This window comes from Megalops cyprinoides, chromosome 14, assembly GCF_013368585.1.
Source record: "Megalops cyprinoides isolate fMegCyp1 chromosome 14, fMegCyp1.pri, whole genome shotgun sequence".
NCBI classification, from domain to species: domain Eukaryota; kingdom Metazoa; phylum Chordata; class Actinopteri; order Elopiformes; family Megalopidae; genus Megalops; species Megalops cyprinoides.
Genome location: NC_050596.1, coordinates 24,244,492 through 24,261,964, shown reverse-complemented (window position 1 = coordinate 24,261,964; position 17,473 = coordinate 24,244,492). Strand labels below are relative to the sequence as shown.

General features: G+C 40.8%; 1 protein-coding gene across 1 annotated transcript in view; it reads right to left on the bottom strand.

Moving 5' to 3' along the window:
• The window catches only part of neb (nebulin), an 80,122-nt gene that overhangs the window by 27,792 nt on the left and 34,857 nt on the right, over window positions 1-17,473 (bottom strand). The window contains exons 61-101 of the mRNA XM_036545263.1: window positions 17,213-17,320; window positions 16,609-16,920; window positions 16,293-16,496; window positions 15,832-15,936; window positions 14,967-15,074; window positions 14,255-14,566; window positions 13,881-14,084; window positions 13,346-13,450; window positions 12,551-12,658; window positions 12,150-12,461; window positions 11,846-12,049; window positions 11,455-11,559; window positions 11,258-11,365; window positions 10,797-11,108; window positions 10,359-10,463; window positions 10,109-10,207; window positions 9,561-9,662; window positions 9,349-9,456; window positions 8,712-9,023; window positions 8,432-8,536; window positions 8,200-8,304; window positions 7,937-8,041; window positions 7,626-7,733; window positions 7,264-7,374; window positions 6,500-6,697; window positions 5,828-5,932; window positions 5,353-5,457; window positions 5,116-5,220; window positions 4,925-5,032; window positions 4,395-4,508; window positions 3,998-4,195; window positions 3,624-3,728; window positions 3,280-3,384; window positions 2,957-3,064; window positions 2,553-2,660; window positions 2,342-2,449; window positions 1,801-1,905; window positions 1,570-1,674; window positions 984-1,082; window positions 721-825; window positions 441-545 (exon numbers count right to left, since the gene is read on the bottom strand). Coding sequence (XP_036401156.1) covers window positions 441-545; window positions 721-825; window positions 984-1,082; window positions 1,570-1,674; window positions 1,801-1,905; window positions 2,342-2,449; window positions 2,553-2,660; window positions 2,957-3,064; window positions 3,280-3,384; window positions 3,624-3,728; window positions 3,998-4,195; window positions 4,395-4,508; window positions 4,925-5,032; window positions 5,116-5,220; window positions 5,353-5,457; window positions 5,828-5,932; window positions 6,500-6,697; window positions 7,264-7,374; window positions 7,626-7,733; window positions 7,937-8,041; window positions 8,200-8,304; window positions 8,432-8,536; window positions 8,712-9,023; window positions 9,349-9,456; window positions 9,561-9,662; window positions 10,109-10,207; window positions 10,359-10,463; window positions 10,797-11,108; window positions 11,258-11,365; window positions 11,455-11,559; window positions 11,846-12,049; window positions 12,150-12,461; window positions 12,551-12,658; window positions 13,346-13,450; window positions 13,881-14,084; window positions 14,255-14,566; window positions 14,967-15,074; window positions 15,832-15,936; window positions 16,293-16,496; window positions 16,609-16,920; window positions 17,213-17,320 — 5,853 coding nt within the window. The remainder of the gene's footprint in view (window positions 1-440; window positions 546-720; window positions 826-983; window positions 1,083-1,569; window positions 1,675-1,800; window positions 1,906-2,341; window positions 2,450-2,552; window positions 2,661-2,956; window positions 3,065-3,279; window positions 3,385-3,623; window positions 3,729-3,997; window positions 4,196-4,394; window positions 4,509-4,924; window positions 5,033-5,115; window positions 5,221-5,352; window positions 5,458-5,827; window positions 5,933-6,499; window positions 6,698-7,263; window positions 7,375-7,625; window positions 7,734-7,936; window positions 8,042-8,199; window positions 8,305-8,431; window positions 8,537-8,711; window positions 9,024-9,348; window positions 9,457-9,560; window positions 9,663-10,108; window positions 10,208-10,358; window positions 10,464-10,796; window positions 11,109-11,257; window positions 11,366-11,454; window positions 11,560-11,845; window positions 12,050-12,149; window positions 12,462-12,550; window positions 12,659-13,345; window positions 13,451-13,880; window positions 14,085-14,254; window positions 14,567-14,966; window positions 15,075-15,831; window positions 15,937-16,292; window positions 16,497-16,608; window positions 16,921-17,212; window positions 17,321-17,473) is intronic.

Sequence of the window (17,473 nt, the reverse complement as noted above, 5' to 3'; positions counted from 1 at the left end):
TCTGATAAACTGTGCTCTCCTTCTGTACTCTCTGATACATCTGCTGAAAATTTTAATTCAAAATTAGAATTTGATTTTGATCACAAAACTGTTATATATGCAATGGGATGTGGGTTTGCAGGCTATGTAATTAAATACCAGATAGCAATTATGTTTGTTCTACATTACCTGACAGTTCATTCTACTAATAAGTTGCACATGTTGGACAGGATGGCACATTCTTAGTCAACCAGTTGCCATAGCAACAAAGGCTTTGTCAATAACAATATCTAGAAAAAGACGTTAAATTAGATTATAAATATGAAATTATAGTAAATTTTGATGAAGTATAAAAAAACAACGCTACACTGACACAACACTAAGGAAACACCCAGGTAGGCATGACCCATCCTGTCTGAAGGCCACGGCCGATTAAGTCAGTAGCCAGTGCATTAACGTACCTTATTTGTCAGCTGCTGAGCCCATTTGGCCCTCTGAATATCCATACCGTCCAGTTTGGCAGTAAACTTTGTTTTCTGCTCATTGCCTTCAGCTCTGTACACCAGCTGAGGGGGGAGACACATGAACAATAACTGCAGTGAGATAACAGCAGTGGGACACATAAAAACAGGAAGCAGATAATGATATGTCTACCTCGTAGCTCTAAGGTCAAATTGAGTCACAACTTATATTAGTTATTATCAGTGATATCACTGCTAACACTGGTGACAGGTAACTTACATTACTCAGGTGCTGCTTGAGCTCTGACACACGTTTGTATTCAGGTGTTTCCAGGACAACAGAGTACTTGTCTCGCGTCTTCTTTGCATCAATTTCATAGGTAGTCTGATAAAAAACAGAAACAAGTTAGCATGTGACATGCAGTCATGGGAACAAAAAGTATGTACAACTTTTCACTGCCTCTATGCGTTCATCATCGCAGAAAAAAACCCACACTAAAGAAGTGGGGCTTTTCCACAAGGCTAGAGGTAGGAAAGATTTACCCGGAACTTGTTGAGGTTGCGGACGCGGACCATCTCAGGTGTGTCGTACAGGAAGCATCCAAGGCCCTTCAACCACTGCAGGTCCTCTTTATATTTCAGCTGTAGGAACACAAACACACACACACACACACACACACACACACATACACACGCACAAGCACACACATCCAGAAACACTTTCTTATTTCCCAGTCTGCTACAGAAAAGTTGTGTTAGCCGTTGTCAGTGAGGTATGTGTTTGTTTTAGCATCATGTTTCTGTTTGTTAATTAGACATAACCTTTCAACCAATATTTTCACAAATCTAGGAAGATGTTTGCCTGCTTTTTGAACAAAACCATGTAATTAGATCTAAATCCCAGTTAATGTAATTGAGATCTAAATCTAAAACTACTAGATCTAAATCCAGGTGGCCTCAAAGATTATTTACACATAACCTTTCAAATAATATTTTCACAGATCCAGGAAGATATTTGTCAACTTTTTGAACAAAGCTATGTGACTAGATCTAAATCCAAGCCCTGTAATTCAGATGTAAATCTAAAACTACTGGATCTAAATCTAGGTGACCTCAAAAAATGACGTACATCGCTGGTGATCTGGTTGACATGGTAGCAGTGCATCAGTTCAGGAGTGATGGGCATGGAGATCAGGTTCCCCCTGTTGTTGAAGTACTTCTCCTTGTAGCAGAGCTGCAGGGGGCAAACAAGAAATCAGAAATCAAGTCTTTGTCATTTGAAAGTATTGAGTGTCACTGCTGCAATGAAGGCGGATACATGGTTGACTGCTGAAGGTAAGGTGGGGGAAAAGGTACATACATCACTGATGGCTGTCTGGGTGGCCTTGACCTGTCTGATCTCAGGTGTGTCGTAGGTGGTGTGGATCTTGTCCTTCTGTTTCTCATAAAGCTGGCGGTACAAGCGCTGCAGGGGAACCAAAGGAGATTGAGACAGTCTGTTTTCACCAAACAAGATCAACAAGAATCTGCTGAATCCCAGTGGGATGCCTATGATTGTGCATGAATTCCTGCCATTTCAATCTAATGCATTAAAAGAAATTGTATGTTTCAACACAGATGCTGCTTGTTAAAAGGCATCACCTTAAAGCAAGCACTGCACAGATTATATACTTTGTCGTGGAAAATATTCCTACTGTATGTCTGAAATTTCACATCTGATAATAATTACATATCTATGATTACAAAATGACTGACAGTCTCTACTGGGGTAGACCTTCTGGGAAAGTTTGAACTGGTTCATTGTCATCGTCCAGCCTATGAACTTCAGCGGCAGTATGCATTGTTTCATTTAAGATTAAATATGCAGGATTTGCAAAAAGCAAGTGTTTTCTGGATCTGACCTCGTTGGTGACCGCGTTCACTTTCCTGATGTTCACGAAGTTGACACTGTTCGGGTCCAGGGTGTAGTTCTTTGCTTTCATGAGGTCATATGCTTCCTTGTATTTGACCTATATAAACCGGCACAATTGTTAAAAACAAACAATGAAAACAGTTCAAATTAACACAGCAATCCAGCTGTACTGCTAAGATGATGACAGAGCATTCTCTTACATTGCTGAAGGTGAAGCTGTTGGACTTTGCCTGTTTGATTGGTGGAATGTCATAAGGAAGGGTGTAGCCAGTGGGCATTAAGTTCTTGCTGGCCTCTTTGTAGATGTTCTGTGACAGAAAGAGAAACGCTCAACTGCAAAACCGATCATTTAGTTTCTTAAACAGACCAATTTGATTCAACAAGGTAACATTGCTTTAAATTTTAGAAGGCTGTCAACTGCAAATGGACTGTATACACATTGCTATATAGTCTATGAACATTATTTCAAATTCAAAATCTGTATCCTTATCTCATACATACACATATTAAAAAGTAATACGGAAAAGCGTTACATAATATATAATATATTAATATATAGCATAATATATTAAATGCGTTAAAAACTTGTAGAGGAAATACTTACGTCACTCTGGATGTAGTTTCCCAGTTTTGCTCTTTCCGTGTCTATGGTAACAGCAGGGGAGGTGTGTGTCCCTTTGATACTGGTGACGTAATTGTGGCGATAATGGAGCTGTGGACAGGAAAAGCAACTATCATTAAAGGTTATCACATGTCTAATTAGCAAGGATTTACACTGGACGCCACAGACTAATGAATCAGTTTTTGCATTCAGCTTGTGAAAAAATGTACAACTGATCCAAAGGGCCACAGTCACTTTCCATGAGATGTTCCATTTAAAGGCGGTTGAGGAAAGGAAGGAACAAAGGAAAAAATGATCTCACTTACATCACTCAGGTTGATGGCACTAAGCTTGCAAGAGCCATATACAGGAGTGTCCAGCACAACAGAGAAGTCATTCAGCCGCTCCACTGCTTTGGCTTTGTACTTGTTCTGAAATAGAAACCATAATTTTCACATCGCTTTTCACTCCTTTGTTGTATCATCTGATGTGCAGGAACTGGAAGTGTGAGGAAATGAACAGGAAGTCAGGAGGAGGTGAAGGGAGAGGAAGTGATGAAGATGAAGTGAAGGAATTGGAGGCGAGAGGGAATAAGGAACCAGGGGAAGACCAGACTAAAAAGGGAGACAGAAGGACATTGACCGTTTGAGGAAGAGGTGCTCTGGCTCACCTTGCTCTGCAGATTGTCAGCACGCTTGCAGCGCAGGATCTCAGGGGTGTCCCACACGTAGCAGCCAACCCCCTTCAGCCAGTTCAGGTCATCCTTGTAGAAGAACTGTAGATCCACACAGAGACAGGGTAAGAGACAATGTCACAGAGACCCTTATGCACATGAGTTAGGTAGCTAGAAAGTCCTAGAAGAGATCAGAATAACCTCCCAGGGTATCAGTGTGGCTTAGGCCTGGTCCTTAAGGGCTGCAGTGTCTACAGGGTTTAGCTTCCACAAACCACTTAACAGCTTAATTTTAACACTTAATTTTTTAAAGAGAGCTGGGAGACTCATCTAAGTCCAGAAACCCTGGTCTCCATTGGGGAGTCACTCACATCGCTCAGCTGCTCGTTGACTTTGCGGGCCTGGGTGTAGGCCTGCATGTCGGGCAGGCAGATCCACTGGTGCAGGTACTTGCGGTAATCAACGTCACTGATCATTTTCTGGGTGTTGCGGGCAGCCACAACCTCCTGCATATCAGGTGGCAGGTGCACCCTGGCCTTGGTCTTCTCATAGTTCTCCTTGTACAGACGCTGGGGTACACACAAAAAAGACAGGTGTCAGGTATGCATCACTGTACACCCTGAGTGTTGGGGGTAGTTGAAGGTGATGCGTGCAAAGCACTAAAGACGATTCAGACCACAGACATACTGACAACCCTGAAACGGAACATTGTCAGTTGTTGTTTTATACAGAAAGGAGATGATGAGATTATGGTCCATGGCCACTCACATCAAGGGCGAGCTTCCCAACTCGGATGCATCTCGCCGTCGCGGGATCGTCCGCTAGGCACTTGGGCAAGCTGTAGAGGGACTTGAACCTCTCATAATCCTCACGATACTTTACCTGGATGGAGGAAATCATGCTCTGGTTAATACGGGTGGTAGGCAATTAAAAAAATACCACATAATGGTAAAGTGGTTGTATGCTAGTTTTAAGCCACTCAGTGAGGTTGTATGAGAAAATAACTGCAGAGAAAGACCTAGCTCAGAAACACAAAGAATGGTAAATCAGCCTTGGCCCACATCTTGACCTGGTTTGCCCAATTTAACATATCCCCTGGGGTAACCTTTCAAATATGTCCAGACTTTATTTTTCCAGATAAAATAACATTTATTTAAACCTCCAATTACATAATTGATTTCAACCTCCAATTGCGTATACATTGGATTCCATTTGAGTCTTCAAATCAATCACAGCTACACACTCCGCAGTCAGGAAGTAATACTTTCCTACCCTTTCTGATTGGGATTCTGACTTACATTGCTCAAGACGACCTTCTGCTGTTTGGCATGGGTCAATGCCTGGGAGTCCGGGGGCAAGCTGTAACTCTTGGCTTTGATCTTGTCCCACACATCTGTATACATTTTCTGGGGGAATGAAGGAAAAAATACTGTTAATTTTACAGAAGAGAACATAGAAGAAAGGGAGCCTAAAAGAAATTTTTACTCACATTGCTGTAGATATGTTTCAGGTTATGACACCTTGTATAGTCAAAAGTGTCTAGTACAGTAGTATATTTGTGCTTTTCCTTGTGGTAGGCTTCCCGGTAGTTCAGCTGAAAGGAAATCAGAAAATATTTATCATTCACCTCGATCAAACCCACAGAGAATGAGGAAAGAGAGAATGAAAAAAATAGATCTTTTGAACAGACAACACATGGTTACAGATAAATAGGAAAAGGCTTTACCTCACTGGCCCAGGTGTGCCCCAGGATTGCAGTCACATAGACTGGGGTGTCCGTCACAATAGAATAATTATTAAACCCTTTCTTCGCGTCTGATTTGTACTTGAGCTGAAAAATGACAACAGTGAAAAAATGGAAACAATGGAAAAAAGAGACACAAGTATTGCTGGAAGCTCAGGAGCTCCTGGTATACCACTCTTTGTACTTAATTATTTTAGCCCGCTTTGTCATTTCTATATAGACTGTTTAGATCTGACACAGTACTTGAGACTGTCAGCAACTGCAGTACAATGCTTTACTTTAGTAAATAAAACTGCTTTGCTTTGTCTTTCTGCTCTAACACTGGTGGTGTTAGAGGGCTGGTTAAAGAGCCATGAATAAGGCTACCATTAAGAGTAATTAGATGTGATCAGTGACAGGTTTAGTTAAGAGATTTGGCTACATGGCCTCACAGGTTGGCTCCAGTGTGGACACTCACATCACTCTGCAGGTCGTAGGCCTTCTTGGCCCGGATGATTTCAGGTGTGTCCCAGTTATAGCAACCGATGCCCTTTATCCAGTTGAGGTCGTCTTTGTAGTAAACCTGGCAGGGGCCAACCACAACATCACCTCAGAGGACAGTCAGTGTCACGATATGGCAGAACATATTAAATCAGCTGGGTGGTTATACTGACTATGACTATAACAGACTATATTTCCCATCCTGTTATACTGTAGGCCCCACCATTTCTACTGTTATGCCTCTAACAGTAGAAATGGTGGGGCCTACAGTTCAGATGCATGTGCATTTTTATGGAAGTCAGATGAAAAAACAATTAAATCTTAATCACAGCAGAGGCACCACGGACAGAAACTGACAACCTTTGTTGTGGGAACAGGGCCAAATTGAACTAAATTATTGGCCCTTTAATTATCTCTGAATATCAAAGGGTGGTCAGATAACAATCATTATTGCACAAGCTTAAGTGCATGTCAGACAGAAATAGTCTAGTTTTTTATCTTCCTATCCCATTGATTAGACTTTAAGTGCTAAAATGTCCTTTTTGCAATACGCAATACCCGCCAGGTTAAAAATGACCATGACCCGGTCCACAAAGGGGAGGCAGTGAGTTCAAAAACAAAACCGGAGAGGGGTGGGGAGGGAACATACATCGCTTAAGATTTCGTTGGCCTTGCGAGCGAGGATGGCGTCGTTCTGGTCAGGGTGGCAGGTCCACTGGTGCAGGTAGGTGCGGTACAGGACATCACTGAGGATGTCCTGACACCTCTTGGCCACCACATGGCTCACCATGTCATGGGGGATGTGGAGCTTGGTCTTGGTCTCTTCATACGCCTTGTGGTAATCTCTCTGCGATGAAACAATGAATAAACTGCTCTAAAAACCTTATTCTGAGATTCTTAGTCTCATGTTTAAGACTTGTCTTAGGAGCGGGCACTTAGTTAATGTTTATATCTGATTTTTTAAAGCAAGGTTTTATGTCTTGAGCATATCAAATATCCGGGCAGTTTTCAGTATATTACAATTCCAGTATGTGTTAGACTTTTTACTATTTTTACATTACTGTTTTTAAGAATCAAATGTTAAGAACTAGAATAAAAATGTCTGTGAAATCTAGTTGAGGGCATAAAGTGTGTTCCTCGTTCAGTTGTCTGTTTTACCATTCTCACCATCACAAACCATTTAAGGCCTCCCACTTGTCAAAGGAGGACAAAGCACCAAGCTATATATCAAAAATTCCTTTTTGCATGCTGTTGACAGCTTGGTGGTAGCTGGGTAATCAAGCTCACTTCCTGATATGTAATGCTATCTTTGTCTTGATCAGTTGCGGGAGATTATGGGTGAAAGTAAAGTAAGAAAAGTCTGCATGAAAGGGCATTATGTGATGGATGGAGGCAAGTGCAGAAATGTCTTACCATATTCTTCATTTTCTCCATCGCTGCAGCATGGACCACTTGGGGGAAGTCCACCGTGGTGCCAGCCATGTAGTGACCCTTTGCCTTCTCATAGGCATCTTTGTATTTCACCTGAAAGGTTTTATCACAAAAAGAATATTAAAATGTCAGGACATCCCATAGCTAGCACCTTTCATTGCCAGTCGCTGAGAGTAGGACATTTTTTATGTCAGATTTCTCTTCATTTCCACAAAACTTGACAATTTGACAATTATTGACACTACAACTACAGACAACAAAAAGTACATCAAAATAATTTATAAATGACAGCAAACTATTGGGAGCAGGAACATACTGCAAGGCTTTTTTGAAAGGGTACTGACCTCACTGATGATATCCTTACTGCGCTTTGCTCCTACCAATGGGATGTATTCATTGTCCAGCTGGTAGCCTGTGGCTTTGCTGTTGTCCCAGTTTGACTTATACAGTTTCTAGAAAAACAAAGTCCTGACAGTCAAAAGAAGCACTACACAGTTGGTTTATATTTTACCGTCAGACCAAAAAACAATCAAATTTAATCTGAAAAAATTACTGTTGGAAATACTATGAATACAAACATTTGAGGTTTCCTCTATGATGTACAGGCTGTATTAAATGGTATTTCACTGCAGTCAGGGAGCTGTTTATGCAGTACCTCACTGGTGGCCTTGGACACTTCTCGGCAGTGGGCCAGCTGGGGAGTATCCACTGACCCAATATACTTTCCTTTCTCCAGGTTGAAGGTCTCTTTGTACTTCAGCTATGAAACCAAAATCAAACAACAAAGAAGAGATTCCATTAAATCTCATCATATTACAGCTTTGAAAAATGTATTCACTTAACTTGTACCTCATGTAGACTTTAATACATGCACAGTGATGCACTGGAATCATTCAACAATTTTTTGACAGCACTTACGTCACTGAGATGGAAAGCGTTGATCTGGGCCTGAATGATCTCTGGCCGATCCACAATGTGGGTAAATTTCCCGAAGTTCTCCTTTGCATCCTTGGTGTAAAGCCTCTGAAATGGTAATAGGCGCAGGACAACATCGTGAATCAGAAACGAAGCACATGAGTGAGAGATAAAGCTACAACACTTTACGTGCATGCTGTAAGAAACACTGCCGTAATCTGAGAGCAGTACATACGTCATTCAGGATCCCCTGAGCTCTTTTCACTTTCACGTGATCCACTGAATCCAACGCCACCCAACCACAACCACGGATCCACTCCAGATCTGATTTGTAGACATACTGAAAGTAAATGTTACAATGTGTCAACAAGACAACACAGTCCAAGGGAACAAACTGAATGCAGAGAAAGGCGTTTGCCACTATTTACATTGCTCCGAAGGTCATAGACTTTTATGGCTTGAAAGACATCATTTTAGGCTGGAACATAAAGTCAACCGCTATACACAGTACTTACATCACTGTGCAGGTCGTAGACCTTCCTGGCATGGACAACATCATTGGAGTCTGGCAGGCAGGTCCAGTTGTGCAGGCGGGTTCTATAGTTATCGTCGTTGACTTGGATCTGGCACTTCTTAGCTAACTCGAAAGCCAACATGTCCACTGGAAGTTTGAATTTAGTTTTGGACTTATTGAAGTCCTTCTTATACAGAGCATCACTGGCGATCTTGGCTGAATTCAAAGCCAGCATGAGCAGGGGGTCATCTTGAATGCTGCGGGCTCCAATGTGATGGCCAATTTGCTTCCGATACCCTTCATGGTACTTGTACTACAGAATAAGAAACACAAAAATTTGACCATAATTTGTGTTATATGTGTGAATTTCAATTTTAGGTCGAATTGATTTAGGACTATTGATTTCACTCTTAAGCTCCACAGAGATTTGCTTGTGGTAACCTGTCTTGTTGTTGTGCTGCAGCATAAATCACATGACAGACTTTGAAATAATATTTACAAATACAAGAATAAAGTTTATGCCAAAGCAAACACTAACTTGCATATTGTTACGCTTAATGAAGAATTTCAAACTCAGGGCTTCTACATCACTGCAAGAAATGTCCAGCACACCTCCAGCACTCTATATAAACACTTACGTCACTCTGTATTTTTGTGGTCTGAATGCTGTGCTTGATGGGCACGGCATCTCTAGGCATGAAGTAGCCTGTGGCTTTTGTGTTTTCCCAGTCCTGGATGTACAGGTGCTATGAAGAGAGTTGGAAAAAAGGGGTGAAAAGTTAAAAATCTCCTGAGGTAGCACTGGTTGTCCTTCCTGGTTAATCTCTCCTCACAGTGTGTATTCTCCTACCTGATTGATGTTCTTGGCTGCTTCTCTTGCTGCTGCCAGCTGTGGGGTATCCAGCATGGTGTATTTGGTCTTGTCTGCATGCCAGGCTGCGCGATACTTTGCCTTTATGAAAAAAAATAAATAAATAAAAATGAATCAGTGTTTTTTGTGAACTCAGTTTCCATGAGGGAGGAACCAAAGTGATGGAAAGCAACAATTTTTGTGACAACAATGCTGTGTTTTACTGAGTAATCAGTATTATACTAGAGTAGTATAGCTAAAATATAGTTTTATAGTAGCTCATATAGTTGAACTAAAACATAAGCTTTTAAGTTTTCATTCTTTCAAAAAAAAAAAAAAACCTATTTGATTCTGTCTGTTTTTGCCCTTTCTCTGGTCATTAAACATTTAGGTAAAGGTATAGCCTGGCAGTCTCTTGCATTGCAGTACTCTGTAGTATAAATTTCACTGTATTTTAAAGATCCGAGCAAGACAACATGTGTCAGGACATTCACAATGGCCACACGGTTACTTTTCAACAAGCAGTAGTTTTGAAAGCTGTCACTAACCTCATTGAGGACTTCGGCAGCGTTCTTGGCACAGACAAAGTCCACTCTGTCCAAGGGAGCAGAGAACTTCAGTTCATCCGCTTTAGTTCTATAGCCTCTCTGCATGACAGACACCAACAATTAAACAGAAAAAGTCTTAGGTTCTGTTGTGGTAGTGAGAATGTGATGCCAGTATTCATAATTGAGCTGACAGAAAACGTGCGTCAAGCTCTGCACCTCTGAAATGTGATCCCAAATGAAAGGAACTTACATCAGCCAGGATCTTCTGGGCATTCTTTACTTTTTTAACATCTAAGGATTCCTGAGGCAGCCATCCGATCCCTCTCAGCCACTCCAGGTCAGACTTGTATACAGCCTGCCAATGACAGAGATACAGTAACTCATTATCGTTTCGCTCAAACATGCAGATTGTAAGGCTCATTTGCCTGTCAGTTGGTTTAGTAGCATACTTATTTATATGCATTTAATGATGATCTAAGTGTGTTATGTGTGCAGATTTACATTTAATTGCATACATCAAAAGTGAATATGGCATATTGCATATTGCACATTTTCTCCAGCAACTGCAAGAAATATTGTAATAATAAGAATTTGGGGGGGGGGGTTGTGAAGAGAAACCAGAGTGAACATTTTATAACATTTTGAATTATTATTCTTCAAATCTGTGATTGAGCTATTTTAAACTTACATCACTCTGAAGGTCATATGCTTTTCTGGCCTGCACGACATCATTAGAATCTGGCAGGCAGGTCCAGTTGTGCAGCCGAGTTCTGTAGTTGAAGTCGTTGACTTGGATCTGGCACTTCTTGGCCAACTCGAGAGTCAGCATGTCCACTGGGAGGTTGAATTTAGTCTTGGATTTGTGGAAGTCCTTCTTGTAGAGAGCATCACTAGCGATCTTGGCTGAATTCAAAGCCAGCATGATCAAGGGGTCATCTCGGACGCTGCGGGCTCCAATGTGATGGCCAACTTGCTTGCGGTATCCTTCATGGTACTTGTACTACAAAATAAGAAATGCAAACGTTGCAAACGTTGATCAAATTTTGTTTGTTGATTGAAATTTTGTACATAAAAACTTCAAAGGAATCCTAATGAAGATGATTATTAATTTCCCTCCCAACAGTAACATAGCAGAGCCCTTGTACTTACATCACTAATGATGTCCCTTGAAGCTTTGGCCTTCAAAACAGAGATGGCATCTGCTTTGATCTGGTATCCTTTGGCCTTGCGGTTATCCCAGTCTTGTGTGTACAATTTCTATGAAAATGCAAAATAAATGAGAAAAAAAAGTCAGACCATACAGAGGTAGAACCACAACAAAAACATACACTGTAAACCATACTCACATTGCTAATATTAGCGGTGTTGACTCTGGACAGTTCAATTGAAGGTATGTCAGGTCCAATATGTACGGAAGTCTTTTCCTTTTCCCACGTCTCTTTGTATTTCATCTGTGAAAAAAAAACAAAAACACTTGTAGAAATCCATAGTAAATTTATTTAGAGCTTCTACCATTCTAAAGCTCATTAGTCCACGTAACACTTTATCGCTCTTCCATAAAGTGTGCGCAATCTGCCCTCCCCACCTTCATCTACATCTCTACTACTGCACACCACATATACAGTGCAGTGCATTCATGAAGACAGCACCAGCTAGACACCAGCAAAGCAGGAAAAGAGAGCCTAAACAGTTACAAACAAAAAAATTCAATAGGAGAAACAAGGGCCATGTTCTCACATCGCTGAGGTTGTCGGAGTTTTGCTTGGCCAGGACGATGCTGGGCAGGTCGACGATGCTGGTGAAATTAATTGCGCTGGGGTGCTGGCGATACAGCCTGTCGTTGAGGATCTTCTGAGCGTTCTTGGCCTTGTTGACATCCAGGGACCCCTGGGGCATCCAGCCACACCCTCGGAGCCACTCCAGGTCAGACTTGTAGACCGCCTGAAAGGTACCAATGTTAAAGTTTGAGGTGAGTTCCCAAAGGAAAGACACGGTGTCCATAGGCTGGAACATAAAGCCAATCGCAATACACAGTACTTACATCACTGCGTAGATCGTAGACCTTCCTGGCATGGACAACATCATTGGAGTCTGGCAGGCAGGTCCAGTTGTGCAGCCGAGTTCTGTAGTTGAAGTCATTGACTTGGATCTGGCACTTCTTGGCCAGCTCAAGGGTCAGCATGTCCACTGGGAGGTTGAATTTAGTCTTGGTCTTATGGAAGTCCTTCTTGTAGACAAAATCACTGGCAATCTTTGCAGCATTCGCAGCCATCACCATCAGGGGGTCATCTTCTACGCAACGGGCTCCGATGTGGTGTCCGATTTGCTTGCGGTAACCTGTCTTGTACTTGTACTGAAAGAGTACAACAGAGGGTAGTGAGCAGGGTGCCTTTTTACAATAGTGTAAGTTTGCCTTTAACAGTGCAATGCAAAGCATCTTACATCACTGATGATATCTCTGGAGGCCTTGGCTGACTGGACGGAGATGGCATCCTTGGGCAGCAGATATCCCTTCTTGAGACTATCTTCATAGTCATGTCTGTAGTATTTCTGCAAAAGAAAACACTCATGACTGTTTCATTTGAATACATTGAAAAGCAAACAATTCATACAGAACGTCAATCCAACTAGTTCATACTAAAATTGTCATCTAGACTGTAGATTGTTTCACACAGTATGTATATTAAAAAGAATATAAAATTGCCTAAGCATGCATTTCAATTAATAAATGTTTATCACCATTGGAACATGAAATATTAGTATTTTTTCCATGATAATCCTGCAATCCAAGTAGCACTGACTTGCTGGCAAAAGCACAACTGGCAAAAAGGTAACTCATTATTCAAAAGGAACACAAAATGCAAATAAAAGTACCTTTTCCAGTATCACAAATGCTCAGCAATAAAACAACTCGTAAGGTAATTTTCTTTCAATATGAACACTGAGAATTATTGAGACTCTAAACTCATGTTTTGAAGGAGAATGTATTAATGTGATCTATATATAGTATTTCATATTTCTCACTGAAATATGCTTATTTTTGTTGTTTGTGGTGTCTGCATTTCAACTGCTGCATTTCAACCCAGAAAGAGAGCAAGAAATTCACACATGCAAAGCAAGTGACTCACATACACCGAGTATATGTAAATAACATATGCATATTCTGCCTGTTTTACACTGTCACCACACATCTCGCTGGCCTGTCCATGGCTTTAGCATTTCAGTGACATCTCTTACCATGCTGGTGTTTAGTTTGTTCTGCTGGGAGAGGAGAATCTCTGGTGTGTCTGGCATAATGTGGATATTGACCTTGTCTTTGTTCCAGGCATCAGTGTAAGCTTTCTGTAACAGATAAAGCACAGAAAGTTCTGTTTGACACTCTGGACTTGGATCCCAAACTTTTTCATGAAAATTAAAACGATTTTTGAAGCACACATTTTTCCTCAAAATAAGTTACATTGGTTAAAAGTAATTGGTTGAATTATACTGCCAAAGAATTACATTCCACACAAATTGAATGTACACACACAAATAGAGTTTGAAAACCATTCTGCTATAAATCACTTCCTAACATGAAACAGGCATATGAATGTCCTGCTGTTTGACACAGTCCCGCTGCTTTTTTTGGATTGACTTTGCTTAGGCTTCAGACAGAACAAAATTAGGACACAACTGTAAGATTCCACATAAAGGGTTGGCTGCCTCTGGAGTAACTGGAGTTCCATACTTTTATTTTATTGCATGTACATTTTCCCTGTTTGGAAATGCGTACCTGGTCCATTATTTTGGCATTGGCTTGAGCCAGGGCAATAGGGATGGAGTCTGTATTGCTGCTGAACTTGAAGTTGCTGGGGTGCTGGCGGTACTTCTTTTCGCTCAGGATCTCAGCGGCCTTTTTGGCCTTCTCAACATCAAGCGAGCCAATGGGGACCCATCCTGTGCCTTTCAACCACTCCAGGTCAGACTTGTAAACAGCCTGGTTCCAACACATAATAAAAAAGAGTCATCACCCGTCCCCTGTGGGTTATCCAGCCGCAGGTTTCTTCTTCTCGTAAAGTTCAAAGGTCAAAGGCAAGAAGTCATTCAAGCAAGTAATTGAACATGCAAGTTAAACACAGGCAAGGATGGCTTCTAGCCTAAACTTACATCACTGCGTAGATCGTAGACCTTCCTGGCATGGACAACATCATTGGAGTCTGGCAGGCAGGTCCAGTTGTGCAGCCGAGTTCTGTAGTTGAAGTCGTTGACTTGAATCTGGCACTTCTTGGCCAGCTCAAGGGTCAGCATGTCCACAGGGAGGTTGTATTTAGTCTTGGTCTTATGGAAGTCCTTCTTGTAGAGCACATCACTGGCGATCTTGACTGAATTCAAAGCCAGCATGAGCAAGGGGTCGTCTTGAATGCTGCGGGCTCCGATGTGATGGCCAACTTGCTTACGGTATCCTGCCTTGTACTTATACTGAAACAAATGAATCAATGGTGGCTTAGTTACATCTTTTTCAGTTCTACCTTGTTGCACTGTGCCGTGTTGATTTCTTTACATGCCAATCCCTATACTCAGATGTGTGATGTTCATTAACAACATACTTTGTATGAAGCACATATTATCATGAACACTTCTCCACCTTATTAATAATCAACCACACATGAATCAGACAGTATTGTGCAATAGTTAAAGAACTACTATTGCAGCCTTCACTTGAATTGTTTCAGAAAGTATATAGATGTTTAAATGAATAACATGTCAAATGTGAGCTGTGCAAGTCTAAACAAAGAAATATACCGAATGCAATACCAAAATGCCTTAGCTAGTGAAATAGGCCTTACAAAGCATCTTCGACTGGAATAGGTATACTCACATCACTGGCAATATCTCTGGACGCCTTGGCAGCTTTGATGGATATGGCATCCGGTTTGATGTCATAGCCCTTCCTGATAGCCTCCTCAAAACCTTGCCTGTAAAGTTTCTGCAAAGACAATACTATGGTCAGAACTGTCTTCATGACTGGAGACCTTACCTTAGGCAAAAAGGAAGTGTAGACAGTAAGAGGTTGACTTTGACTAGCAAAGGTAATCTAAATGTTAGAAGGCAATTGAAAGCCTTGGACAGGCTCTAGAATATATTCAGACTATAAGTTTATTGGGCAAAAACACTATGCATATTCAAATGATTAATGTTTTCTTTTGCACTGTGTCTGAATGAAATTAGTTCAAGTAAAATTGTAAATGTGCTTTTTTTTTCAAAGATGAAACAGCATGATTTTTTTTCATTTGGGATAAAGTGCCCATATGAAATAAAAAGAAACAAAATTTTAATGGCATTTACAACAAGATTTCACATTAAATGAATAAAAATAGCTCCCAGTTCCATCTGAAATTCCGTGAATTGAAAGTAAGTGGCCAGGGAATTGCAAAGGGGTGAGTTACATTACTATGCCTGAGTTCACACTGAAAAAACAGTTGTGATGTAATGGCTACCCTAACGTGCTTAATAGTGTAATCTAAAAAGGACTAGAATGGTACTTGCCATAATTTAGAAACTATAATAACAATAATAATAATAAGAAGAAGAAAAATTATAATAATAATCACATGTGGGTTTTGAGCTTTTATACAGCTGTGTGATTAACCTAGGCATAGAATTTGGCCACTTTCACTGAATTTGCCTTTAAGCAGACAAGACAGAAATAAAAAAAGGACATAAGACTGAACATAAAGACCTACCTTACTCATATTCAGAGCATTGGCCTTTGCAAGAAGAACCTCTGGCAGATCCGCATTTAAATGAATTTTGACCTTATCATTCTCCCAGGCTTCATTGTACAGACGCTGTAATGAAGCAAAAGATTTATATCAGTTTCTGTTTTCAGTGCATATTGGACATTAATTTGAGTCCTCGACTAAAAAATATCCATTGGATATTATAACTTACTGTCCATTGTGACTTACTTCCCATGACTGTAACATTTCCATTTCACAAAAGTTATGCCTGCCAATGTGCAATGCCTTCATATTAGCAAAATATCTCAAACACATAGAGAAAACGGTCCTTTTGCAATATTATATTTGGTCCATTCTATTTTATTGTACTGTATTTTATTGATTCAAGACTATTTTACTATGTATCTCAAAATGTCCATCTCGTGAAACATCTTGCAACATGTCAGATGTGCTAATTCACTGACCTTGTTCATTGTCTGAGCATTTGACTTAGCAAGGACCATGGGCATGGCCTCCATATCTATTGTATATTTAAGAGCATCTGGCTTCTGGCGGTACAGACGTTCACTCAGGATCTCTCCTGCTTTTTTGACTTTCACAACATCCAGTGAGCCAAGAGGGACCCACCCAAGTCCCCTCATGAACTCCATGTCAGATTTGTACACAACCTGAGGACAGAGTGACATAAAAACATCACTTACAAGAAAAATACTTATTTCAGCAGCCACACATAGCCAGGATTTCAACTTCAATGTTTCTGGAAATTTGTAATGTACTTACATCGCTTCGCAAATCGTACACTTTCCTGGCCTGGACAACATCATTGGAGTCTGGCAAGCAGGTCCAGTTGTGCAGCCGAGTTCTATAGTTGAAGTCATTGACTTGAATCTGGCACTTCTTGGCCAACTCGAGGGTCAGCATGTCCACAGGGAGGTTGAATTTAGTCTTGGACTTGTGGAAGTCCTTCTTGTAGAGTGCATCACTGGCTATTTTGGCTGAATTCAAAGCCAGCATGAGCAGGGGGTCATCTTGAATGCTGCGGGCTCCGATGTGATGCCCAATTTGCTTGCGATATCCTTCATGGTACTTGTACTGCAGAATAAGAAAAAATTTGACCAACTTTTGGTTATGTGTGAATTTCAACTGTATGCAGGTGAAAAGGACTTTTGATTAAAAATCTAACTTCTGTATAGGAATCAACAAAAGTTATGCCAAATCAACAAGAGGACTATAATGATGATCCCAACCATTATATCTGTCAATAAGCAAGACCAATTATTGGTGTAAGATGGTAAATATAGCCAATTATACTTTCAGGAAATACGTGACCTTCATTAATAGCACTATTGTGAATTTTGCAACCTTCTACAAATTTCATACTCACATCACTGGCAATATCCCTTGAGGCCTTGGCAGTCTTGACTGATATGGCATCTTTGGGTAGGTGATAGCCTTTCTTAATAGTGGCCTCGTAGCCTTGTCGATAAAATTTCTGCAAAGGAGAGAAAAACCATCATCTTGATACATAAATCTACATACTGTTACAGCTGACTGCTAGAGCAGAACCAGCATCAGATTACTCTGAAAGACAGGGAGATGATATGTGAGAACAAGCTGCAAAAATGGAAAACAAATGCAAATTCAA